The 12,881-nt window shown below is 40.7% G+C and overlaps 1 protein-coding gene across 1 annotated transcript; it reads right to left on the bottom strand.

Annotated features, from left to right (window-relative positions):
* Nucleotides 1–2,712: 2,712 nt before the first annotated feature.
* On the bottom strand, nt 2,713–3,756 carry LOC143040121 (uncharacterized). The gene has a single exon (XM_076210815.1). It carries the CDS (start codon nt 3,754–3,756, stop codon nt 2,713–2,715), a length of 1,044 nt encoding a protein of 347 aa, XP_076066930.1.
* Nucleotides 3,757–12,881: the final 9,125 nt, after the last annotated feature.

Below are 12,881 nucleotides of genomic sequence, written 5' to 3'. Positions count from 1 at the left end.
TTCATCTTGTCCTACCCGATGATATCGTAATCATGCTCTTGCGCAAGTGCAAGGAGATACGAGCTTTTGCTGCGGAACCCGTTTACGTTCCACTGTAGCAACATGAAGTGATTATTGAACAGGACGATGTTCTTCCCTGTCTAATTCCATGACGTCTTCATCTTGTCCTCCATCGGTCAGAAGACAAGATGGGTTACGACTTTTGAACAGTGGGGGTGTTTTCCTCCTCATCAGAAGAGGAGTCTTCAAGCCGCAGAGTACATACACGGTGTTGGGGCTTGGCAGGAGGCACTTTCCTCGTCTTCGTTGTGGACGCTTTGTCAATTGTAAAAGTGGGTGCGGCGGGCTTGGGGGAAGTGGAGGGGGATGAGGAGGAGGTAGAGGCAGGGGAGGATGCGGGGGAGGAATCAGAGGAGAAGGCAGGAGAGGAGGCGGAAGATGAGGAGGTAGAGGGGGAGGGAGTCCTCTCCTTTCGGCTAGGTTTCTTGGACGGGTTCCTTTTCTCTTTGAGGAGCTTGAGCACGTTCTTGACGGCCGTATCTACCATGGCTAGTGTCTTTTCTGGATCACTTTCCCCTAGGGTGGTTGCGATTCCAGAGACTACACCAGTCACAATCAGTTCAATATCATCCTCCCGCAGCGGGATGATATCAGACGGATACTGAGGGGGAGGGGCCTGCCGCTCCTGTGCTCGTGGGGTAGGTACTGGGGGCGTGGGTCTGGGAGTAGGGGTGGGCGCGGGTTTGGAGGAGGTTGTGGGTTTGGGAGTGGTCGTGGGTTTAGCCGCAGTTGCTTTCTTTGGAGCTGTCTGTTTTCTTGTGGTTGTGTGTGTGGGAGCTGGTTTGAGTCCGGGAAAGTGTTCCTGATTGTTCATATCAGGAGCACTGGGTGTAGATGTCTGTGTTACGGTGGTGCTTCCTGCTGCCCCATACAAATGTCCCTGGGGGGGCAGGTATGAAGTCCTGTTGCTTCTCTGTCCTCTCCTTACAGGCGATGGCCTGAACTTTACGCACTGCACAAGAGGTATTCCAGGCGTGGTGCTTCTTACTGCAGTTGGGGCATTTGGCAACAGTCTCAGTGCCAGCCTTGAACTTGTTAAGACAAGTCTCAGTGGCATGAGGCATGCTGCAAATACCGCACTTGGGCTGTTTCGAAGTGCAACTCGCCTGGTGATGACCATAGCGCTGACCCTGAAACAACGGAGAGGATCAGGGATGTACGTTCGTACATCATACCTGCCATACATCCCCAGGTCAATCTTGTTGAACGGTTCGCCTTTTATCGTTATGAGGACCTGGCGCGTAGGCGTCTTATCCCAGCGGCGCATTCTCGTGGCACAGATTACCTGAGCATGGTCCTCAATGGCCTCAGTCATATACGAGGTCGGGTAATCATGTACCACGAGTCGATGCTTCTTGTCTTCTGGGTTAAGCCGCTCCAGCTTCAGAGGCTTACCATCCAACGATGTTATCGCCTCCAGCTCCTCTACGAGTTGGTAATTGCTAGGTAGCAGCAGCAAGTTACCATCGCCGAGGCGACGGAGGGATACCAGCTTTCCATAGAGGGGGCCTTTCTCCAAAGCTCTCACCACCTCAAATGCAGTGTCGTATCCAGCCGAGGGGTGGGGAGCTTCTCACCCTGGTTACGAGGAGGGGCCACCACCACTGCAGCTTCATCATCAGATGAAGGCTCAGAAGCTGGAGCGCAACGCCTACGTTTGGTCACGCCTGCCGTGTTATCAGTACCCGCCATGGCGGCACTAATAACGCTAAGTCAAGGTAATCGCAATCAAATTCGTGAAAAAAGACGGAAATCTAAGGGGGCGGGGATTCGCGGGCGTTAACTAGCGCGTTGGTGCTAAGTCTAAACCTGTCTACCTCGCAAGCAGTCAAACGAACACGAGGCCCGAGTGCACCTAGAGCGTGCGAGACCGGGCTTGTCTTGATGGAAGTGGTCCCACCTCTCCCGCCGTAAAGGTGATTTTCAAAAGAACCACACGGGTTACGCCGATCGTGCAGGGAGAGTTATGCTGGGCATAATCCTGCCAGAGCGAGATTCCACAGAGAAGGGGGAATTACCTCGGGTAACAGTACTTTCAGTAAATTCAGCGGCAGCACGACAAACAGAGCTAGTGACTAGGGTATTTGCGGCTGAAAATGACGAGATTGACGTGGTGAGAAAATGGAACGGGGGTGTCCTCTTCATCCAGAATCTATCTTATCTCTGCGAGAAGCAAGCATTTCTGTTTTCTGTTCTGTAAAATTTGGGAAAATATTCCCACGGGCTTTAAGTGTGAGCCCGTTTGGAGGGATATTTGACTTATGAGTGTGTGTGGGCCCAGCCACACACACTCATACATTCACAAGATGTGCATACGTATATGAAATACGTATGCACATCTCGGTGAATGCACCCTTCCTAACATTAGCTGTGTGTTCAGTGATGGTGGTTTATGTAGCAAGTGGTGTAATAAGATTTGGAAAAAGTGGGGGATCTGGGTGTAGGCCTTATAAAGGAGGTCTAAGGCTCAGGCTGATCGGCCCGGGCCGAGTGCTGAACGCTGATTGGTCGCTGGATTCTTCTTCTGATCCCGACCTGAGCGAGTCTAGCACGCAGCTCTGGTGACCCGGCTCTGGCGGAATGCTGGCTGCTGATTGGCCGGGCGGTGTCGCTCGTGATCCTGGGTGAAGGGAATAAGCTCTGGATTGTCTCCTAGTCACAGGACGTGTTGACCGACTCACCTGAGCTAGGAAGAGGGGCTCGAGTTTCTCGTGGCGGCTGCTCGTGCTGGGGCTGGAGTCCATGGTGCTCATGTGGGCGGGCTGAGGGAAGAATGTAGTCGGAAGAGACTTGCGCATTAATGTTAGGGTGTCGGGAGGTGATGGCTACGGCTTCTGCAATTTGCATCTTTCTATAGTTCGATTCTTTGAGAAGGGTTGTAGTGGAATCGATCAATTTTTGTAGGGGCGGCTTCTGATCGTGATGATCGATGTAATATTGAAAAATAGCTCCTTGGTTTCTACGATATAGAAGGTGCCTTCTTAAGGTGGTGGAGGTTCTACCGATGTAAGTATTGGAGCCGTCACAGGGGCTCTCCTGGCAAGAGAATTCGTAAATTACATTAGTAGATGCTTCCTTGTGAGTCCTAGGAGCTGTATTGTTCCTCATGAAAAGGAATCTTGTGAGGTTTGGTTTGGCATAAATTCTCAAATCGATGGTATTGTTTGAGTCTGTTGGGGTGGCCCCTCTTTTTATGATGCCCCTGATGGCGTGGCATTCATCCTTGTATCGGTCATGATACCTGGATTGGTAGTAAATTGTGATTTTGCAATCAGGGGAGACTGGGGTCTGGGCAGGAGCAGTGAAATTATCTAGTTTCTTCCTAACGAGCCCCTCTATCATCTCTTCAGAATAACCATTATTGGTGAATAGTTGGCGAATACGCTCAAGTTCGTGATGGGTCTCAGTCCAGCTACTACAGTAGGTAAGGGCCCTATTGATGTAGGTAGCATCTACTGAGCGCTTATAAGCTGGAGGGCACTCACCACGGGCATTATGGCAACGGCCGACATTGGTGTCTTTGATGTAAACCTTCGTTCTAAAACCATTCTCATCTTTAGTGATGTCAATGTCAAGGAAGGGGAGACGTTTCTGTTTACTTTGCTCGCATGTAAAGGTTAAACAGGAGTTATACTGGAAGGCCGTCAATAAGCTGTTGGCGTCCTCGTCAAAAGGAGGTGGTGATGAAAAAGTCATCAATGTACCTGGCATAGAATCCAGGGGGAGGATGATTGTTGAAGACTTTTTTCTCCACTTGTGCCATATACATGTTGGCAAAGAGGACACCAAGGGGGGACCCCATAGCCACTCCATCCACCTGTTTAAATAGTTCCCCTCTGTGAGAGAGAAAAGGAGCTTCCTTGGTGCAAGTCTCCAGCATGGCTTTTAATATATATTCGGGGATGTTGAGCGCAGGGAGGTCACTTCTATAGACACGGTCCAATTTGATGTTGATGGTATCATCTACGGGGATATTCGTAAATAGGATTCAGCATCGAGCGAGGCTATGTCATGACAAGGTGGTGCCGTACGTAGCAGGTCAATGAGCTCAATAGCAGAGGAGACTGAACGGCATGTGGGAACATAGGGAGATAAAAGTTGGTTTAGTTTTTTAGTAACATGGTAGGTGGGTGTTGTAACTTGTGCTATAATGGGCCTGAGAGGGTTTCCAGGTTTGTGGGTTTTTACAGTCCCATAACAGTATCCCGGTTTAAAATCTCCTATCACTTTATGGAACAATCTAGAGGTTCTATTGGCTTTTTGAATAAGAGAGTTGATCTTTTTCTTGAGGATTTCACAAGGATCTTTTTGAAGGCGCTGGAATTTGTTGGGGTTCTCAAAGACAGAATCCATCTTCTGAGGGTAAGTATTATTGTCAAGGATGACGAAGACAGACGCCATATCTCCCTTACGGATGAAGTGAAGGCAGTTGTTAAGAGGATGAGAGCAGGTAAGGCACGTAGTCTGGATGGATGTCATGCAGAATGTCTTAAAAAAGGAGGTACAGTTATGGTGGACTGGCTGGTGAGGTTATTTAATGTTTGTTTAAGACAGGGTAGAGTACCAGAGGACTGGAGGAGTGCCTGTATAGTTCCATTTTACAAGGAAAAGGGGGACAAGTGTGAGTGCAGTAGTTTCAAAGGGATTAGCTTGTTAAGTGTAGTTGGGAAGGCTTATGGGAAGGTTTTGATTGAGAGGATTAAGTAAGAACAGAGCGAGTAATTGTTGATGAACAGTGTGGGTTTAGGACAGGTAGGGGTTGCGTACATCAGATTTTTGTGGTAAGACAGATATGTGAGAAAGCTATAGGAAAAGATAAGGATGTTTTGGGGGCTTTTGTGGATTTGGAAAAGTTTTGTGACAGGGTAGACAGGAAGTCACTGTGGGAGGTATTGCAGATATACGGGATAGGAGGAAAGCTTTTAGGAGCTATCAAGAGTTTTCACGAGACTAGTAGAGCGTGTGTCAGGATTAGAAATGGAATGAGTGAGTAGTTTGAGGTAAAGGTGGGACTTCGTCAGGGATGTGTTGTCACCACGGCTGTTCAATTTATACATGGATGAGGTGGTTCGAGAGGTAAATGCAAAGGTGGTGGGTCAAGGATAGGAGATGGTTAAAGAAAATGAAGAAAAGTGGGATTGAGAGAAGCGAGTAAATGCCTTGGTGGATTAAAAAGTGTAATGAGAAATAGACATTTGGGAATGAATGTTAAGAGGAGATTGTATGAAGCCGTGATTGTGCCGACAGCACTGTACGGGCCATAAACAAGGAACATAAGTGAAGAAAAGAGAACGAGTTTGAATGTGTTTGAGATGAGGTGTCTGAGAAGTATGATAGGGGTTACTAGGTTGGATAGAGTGAGATAATGAGGAGGTGAGGAGGAGAACAGGGGAGGAAATGAAGTTGGGAGATAGGGTGGATGAAAAAGTATTGGGATAGTTTGGACACATGGGATGAATGAGTGAAGAAAGATTAGTAAAAGTGGTGTGGAGGGCAGATGTTGAAGCAGTGAACATGAGGTGGCGACCTAGGATGAGACGGATGAATGGGGTAAAAGGGGCTTTGGGAAAGAGAGGTATGTCCGTTAGGGAAGGACGGTAGAGGACAGAAGGCAGGGGTGAATGGAGAATGGTTGTATATGGATAATGTGTGATGCATGAGGTGGAAAGGGTAGGGGATGGGGGGTGAGGGAGTATGTGTGAGAAACAATTGACGCTGCCCGAAGGAATTTCTCCCCGTCTTCTCATGTTCTGCATCAGGGGACGGAGAGTGGGGGTCGCCGATTTAATGAAGCGGCCTTACTGTGGATGTGCTGTGTCTTGCGACACTGCTTCTGACCCAGGGCTGTGGACAGGACGTAGGGATGACCCGTCATCCAGGATGTGCCAAGATAAGAGGGAGAGAAGAGGGTAGAAGGAGAGTGGAGTGTGATAGTGATGGAATGGGTGGAAGTGGTTGTTATACTTTTTATTCTTATTTATTTATTTATTTACTTATTTATTTATCTATCTATTTTTTGCTACCTCCCTTATGAGGAGGAAAAAGCCTTTGGTACACGTATGTATATATATATGTATATATATATATATATATATATATATATATATATATATATATATATATATATATATATATATATATTGGTAGGAGGCCATGTTGTATACATGATTTCAAGAAATCTACAGCGACAATGGCGTTGTTGAGTTTATATTGGAGCTTTAATTTCTCTCGTGCAACAAGTTTCTGTGATGGTTCCAAATAGCTGAGAAGGTGTCTTTTGGACACCTTCTCAGCTATTTGGAACCATCACAGAAACTTGTTGCACGAGAGAAATTAAAACTCCAATATAAACTCAACAACGCCATTGTCGCTGTAGATTTCTTGAAATCATATATATATATATATATATATATATATATACATATATATATATATATATATATATATATATATATATATATATATACAGTATATATATATATATATATACGTTTGTGTACGTGTGTGTGTGTGTGTGTGTGTGTGTGTGTGTGTGTGTGTGTGTGTGTGTGTGTGTGTGTGTGTGTGTGTGTGTGTGTGTGTGTGTGTGTGTGTGTGTTGTGGTGTGTGTGTGTGTGTGTGTGTGTGTGTGTGTGTGTGTGTGTGTGTGTGTGTGTGTGTGTGTGTGTGTGTGTGTGTGTGTGTGTGTGTGTGTGTGTGTGTGTGTGTGTGTGTGTGTGTGTGTGTGTGTGTGTGTGTGTGTGTGTGTGTGTGTGTGTGTGTGTGTGTGTGTGTGTGTGATACCTCCTACAATTTCCAGAGTTCTTAATAGTTTTTTTGTGTAGTACTATATCAAAAGCTTTTTTTAAGTGTAGGAAAGCACAATCAGCCCATTCGTCCCTTTCTTGTATTATATCTAATAGTTCTGAGTAGAAACAGATATAATTTGTGCTACATGATCTTCCCTGTCTAAATCTAAATTGTCTAGGATTTAGTATATTGTTCTCCTCCAGATGTTTTATCCATCTATTTTATATATATATATATATATATATATATATATATATATATATATATATATATATATATATATATATATATATATATATATATCTATATATATCTTTTCCACAAATGTTAGCTACCGTGGTTATAAAGGAAACCGGTCTGTAATTTGTTGGATCTTCCTTATCTATTTTTTATATACTGTTACGATATTGGCATATTTCCAGTTATATGGTATTTTTCCTTCTTTGGGTGAACAACTTATTATATTATATATTATGCGTACTAGATCTTATTTACATTATTTTAGTGTCCACTTTGCAATACCACCTGGGCCGTTCAATTTCCTGACATCAGGGTTCAATATTTGGTCCATTATCTCTTTTCGTGTTACTATTATTTTATTCAAGGGGTGGGGAGGGTCTCAATTCTCTCCCTTTATCCCAATGCTGTACATTTTCTCTAGTGAAAACTAACTTGAAGTGTTTGTTCATGACTTCAGCCATTTCTATATCGTCTGTGCATTCCATATTTCCTTGGCGTAGTTTCACTATTTCCTATTTGTTTTTTAGTTAACCGTTCACATATCTATAGAATAGTTTTGGTTGATCCTTACATTTTTCTATAATTTTTTTTTCATACTTTCTTTTTTCCTCCCTACGTATTTTTACATATTCATTCGTTTGATTGATATACATTTGCCACTTGCTAGGTTTTTATATTTTTCCAGCGCTTAATATACACTTTTTTCTGTTTTTGTCTTGGTACATATATATCTATTCCTTCATTGTAGAGTTCCATCAAAATCACCCATTTTCTTCCACTTGTGTTTCTTAATTGTAGAATTTTCCTAACTCGACTTTTTACCAAATTTCCTAAGTTCCTCGAAGTCCGTTTTACTATACATCAGTCTTCCTTTTTTTGTACTTATAATTTCTCTCTATATATATTTCTTCCTTTAGTTTTAACTCAAGTTATATGTGATCACTCTTCCCAACTGGTATATTGTATTCAATTCTATCCACAAATTTAGGTTCTGACGTAAATAATTAATCTAGCCTCGACTTTTCTTCATTATTTCTATATATGTTATTTTATTTTACCCATTGTGTCATTGTATGTTCTATAGTCATGTCAAGTAATACATTCCTCCAAAGATTCTCTCCATCATTTAAGGTCATCTCTTCCCAACACATTTCTTTGCAGTTAAAATATCCTATAAGTACCACGTTTTCTCCATCCTTTGGCATCTTCTAACATTTTAGAATAATGTCTCTCTCTCCAAGAACCCGTTTTCGGGGCCATATAAATCACCACAAACTTTCTACTTTTCATGTTACTATCTTGAACTCTTATCGTGATCTTTTCCACCCTGTTCTCTCCATTTGTAACTTTCGTCACATTTAAGTTTTTCTTAGCCAAGAACATGACTCCTCCACACTGTTTCTCCTCTCTATTTCTAAGCCAGTGATTATATAATACATATCCAACACTGTTTGGTGATAGTGGAGCCCTTAATTTTGTCTCCACAATTTCCATTATGTCTTTTTTTCTGAAAAGTAATAATTTAGTTAATTTAATCCTGAAATTAATCCGTCTATATTAGTATAAATCACTTTTAATTTTCTGCACTCTCTATCTCGTTCTCTGCTCCTTTCGTTTCTTTTTCTTAAATATATCATCTTCTCAGTCTCATGTCTAGCACTCTCCAATAGAGTTTCTTTTTGTCGGTCTCCGTTTTTTTTTTTTTTTTTTTTCGTTTCTTAGTGTCTTCTCTCTCTCTCTTTCCTCATTATCCATGTTCTTTTTCTCGGTCTCCGTTTTTTTTTTTTTTTTTTCTTAGTGTCTTCTCTCTCTCTCTTTCCTCATTATACATGTCTCTATTTATCCATGCACCTTTATAGTGTTCACTTTTTTGCTAACTTTCCTATTTTTGTTAGTATCTTTTCCGCTGTCATATGTGATCTCAATTTGGTCATTAGAGGTCGATCCCCCCCCTTTTTTTTTTTTTTGCATTTTCCCCATTCTATGCATTTCCTCTATTCCCTTTCCTATTCATTGTTCTTCCTCTTCTTCTATTTTAGAACTTTTCTTGTTAATTCTTTCTCTTCTTTGTCTCTCAAGAACCTTACTAGGTTGTATTTTTCATTTAGACCAAATACTACTATACACTACTTTTTATCCGCTGTATCTCTTACCAACGTTCCTTTTTTCTTGGTTACCTGAATGACTATATTTAGGGTTCTCCTGTATTTGTTCGTGAACAATTTCCTTAAAAACTATCTTATAATTTTCTTTATATATTTTCCATTCTTTCCTGAGCTGCTGTAAATATCACTCTCCTATATTTCCTCCAATTTTCTCGGTCATTCCCTTTATTTGTTCATTCACCTCCTTTTTTATGGTCGCACTAGTTGTATCTTTATATTTCAATCTCTTATTTTCACATTTTGCCTCAGCCAGTTATTTTTTAATGCCCTTACCTCCTTATTTATTTCTACATTTGCTTTCTTTAAGTCACTCACTTCTTTATTTATTTCACGATTCGCTTTCTTTATATCTTTCATCTCTTGATTCCATAAATCCTTCATAAATCTCATCTACCTCTTTATGTCTACAATTCTGCTCAAGTTTCTTCTATCGTACCCAGAAAATCCACTCTCTGAAAGTTTTTCGAACCTAACAGGAAATCAAAGTTCATGCTTATATTTTTGTTTCACTACTGCGCCGCCAGAGGACTCTAAGCTCATGTTTACGTTTCGTTCCACTGTTTCGCCAATAGGGGTCTTCTCTGGCCTGCTTTCATTTCCTACCATTTTTCTTCGATAATCACTATTTCCACTGCATTAAATCATCCCGGGCGTCCACGACCATTCCCCCTTCCCGTTCAACACATCCTACGTGTCTTGTTGTTGTAACAATGTTGAGAAGTTCCGTTTTTAATGTATTTCTCGGGAGCTCCAATTGTTATGTGTTGACAGTCCGACAGTTCGAAAGTGTGTGTGTGTGTGTGTGTGTGTGTGTGTGTGTGTGTGTGTGTGTGTGTGTGTGTGTGTGTGTGTGTGTGTGTGTGTGTGTGTGTGTGTGTGTGTGTGTGTGTGTGTGTGTGTGTGTGTGTGTGTGTGTGTGTGTGTGTGTGTGTGTGTGTGTGTGTGTGTGTGTGTGTGTGTGTGTGTGTTCGATTGAAGACCAGAGCTAATTCTATATCCACTATCTTAGTGTTTTTCTAAATTTTCCGAATGGTTTGTTTGTATCTTGAAGGGAGGTCAAACACAAGGTTACCAAGATCCACGGTGTTATTATAATAAAAAAAACATTACATAAAAATACAAGTTTTCGATTGAATCATACAACACTCTTCAGGTAAGTAATAATAAATATGAGTAAATGAAGGTACTGGGAGAGGTAAGTTTAATTAAGCGTTAGGCACTGGACGGGGGTGAGGGCTTAGTATCAGCGGGATGTAGCCGGACATTAGATCACTGTAGCCGAATTTGATCTAATGCCCGTGCCTTTATTATCCACATAGAGTTAAGCATGAAGGTGTGCGAAAACCAGAACGTCCGGAGGGCGTTCCCCACCCACGAGGAGGAGGCACCAGAGACACTTGACGAGTAGCACGTACGGAGTGGCGACAAACATGGCTGAGCTAGATTATAAGTTAAGAATGCACAAATTACTTGCTAGGAAAAAAGAATAAATAAAAAAGTAAATAAATAAATAAATAAATAAATAGGTAAATAGATAAGTAAATGAATAAGTAAATAAGTAAATAAACAAATAAATGAATTAATAAATAAATAAATGAGTAAATAAATATATAAATAATAGATAAATAGATAAATGAATAAACAAATAAATATATAGATAAATAGATAAAATAATAGATAAATAAATAGATAAATGAATAAATAAATAAATACATAATGAATGAATAGATAATCAAATAAATAATCAAATAGAATACAAAAAATATATTGAAATTAAGAATAATCAAATAGAATACAAAAAATATATCAAAATTAAAAATAATCAAATAGAATACAAAAAATTTATTAGAATTAAAAACATTAAAAATTATTAGCCCCTATAGAATATCGAGAACATTAATATTACTAACAGACCACTTGTAAGTATCTATGCCAGTTTCTATAGACAGTAGAGAGGAGAATGTTGAGCACCCCCATCTGTAGTGTTATGTTACTAAAATTTTACAATTCCTTGAGAGGAAGGATGGAATTAAATAAACTCCAATTTTCTAAATAAAATGCGAAATAGGCGACCTAAGCCGATATCTTGGCTGTGGAACATGATTCTTTATGTAAGAATGACATTATACATATCTATTACCACCACGAATAATTTGGTTTACGTATTACAATTTAGACATTATGGAATAATAATACTAACATTTACAGATATTTCCATATAGATATGAGAGACGTAATAGTATTAATAAAGTTATATTTTCATAATGCAAGTTCCAACGGGGTGACAATATTGATCAAGAAAACTACTTATGGTACACGAATTCTACAGAAAACAAACCTTTAAGGACTTTGCTAGTGACGAGGTAGGAGGAACGAGATTTCAGTCTCGAGGCGCTACGACCTGTCGGCAGGATCAGAAGTAGTCACCAACATGGCAGGTGTGGGGCCTGGTGTTAGCTTCTTCTTCTTCTTCTTCTTCTTCTTCTTCTTCTTCTTCTTCTTCTTCTTCTTCTTCTTCTTCTTCTTCTTCTTCGCCTCCTTCTTCTTCTTCGCGTTCTTCTTCTTCGTGTTCTTCTTATTCTTCTTTTTTCTTCTTCTTCTTCTTCTTCTTCTTCTTCTTCTTCTTCTTCGCGTTCTTCTTCTTCTTTTTCTTCTTCTTCTTCGAGTTCTTCTTCTTCTTCGCGTTCTTCTTCTTCTTCTTCGCGTTCTTTTTCTTCTTCTTTTTCTTCTTCTTCGCGTTCTTCTTCTTCTTCGTGTTCTTCTTCTTTCTTAAATATCGTGCATATAACACCCATTACTCAATTGTATTCCCATTACCCCAGGCTTGATTTATGTTATGTATTATAATGTTTGTATCTTAGATATCAACAATATGTGGTCAGTATCTATTGACTCCGACGACGCTACCTTGACATCTTTTGCAATAACGAAGTCTATAGTAACTGGCCTGGGTATCTCATGCATATCAAATCCACTCCTGCCCTGGTTTATGCTTCAAGAGTGCCAGTCGGTTTCTATTGCACACATCTAAGAACAATGTGTTTCCTCTGTTTCTTTCTCCGTTTCCAAATTATCCAGAATAACAGATCTTCTGTCTCCTCCGATGTGACCATATAGATTACCCATAATAAATGTAACGCCAGATCGATTTACTCTATCAAGCAGAATTCCTCTTTTTCATTATCTGGCCGTCCAGTTTGTGGTCCATAAAATTGGTTGATATTCACACTTTCTTTCATATTTTAATTTACTCTTATACTCATAAATCTTTGATTTATGTAGATATATTCTAACACTCTGTCTGCTAAATCGGTTTTAGTGATCAAAGATACACTGTCTTATATCTTCATGTCTACTTTTGAATACTACCCTCAAGTTATCATCTCCCTTCGTTCCGGCTTTTGACAAGCCACGAATATCTATTTTACGCCTTCTCATCATCATCACTACTTCTTCAACCTTGTTTTTCAGAGTTCCGGCATATATACTGTAGATCCCAATCGTTTGCCATAACCGTGACTAGTCATCTTCTTGTGGGACTGTCCATGTAGAGACACCGCTTGAGTTTCACGAGATATCAATGCACCAGCAGTGGTTAGCCAACTCTATCCTGATGCAAAGGATAAA

Source organism: Oratosquilla oratoria, chromosome 27 (assembly GCF_046742065.1).
Source record: "Oratosquilla oratoria isolate Oo_2021 chromosome 27, ASM4674206v1, whole genome shotgun sequence".
NCBI lineage: Eukaryota > Metazoa > Arthropoda > Malacostraca > Stomatopoda > Squillidae > Oratosquilla > Oratosquilla oratoria.
Note: the sequence above shows the minus strand (reverse complement) of the source record. Positions and strands in the feature narration are given on the sequence as shown.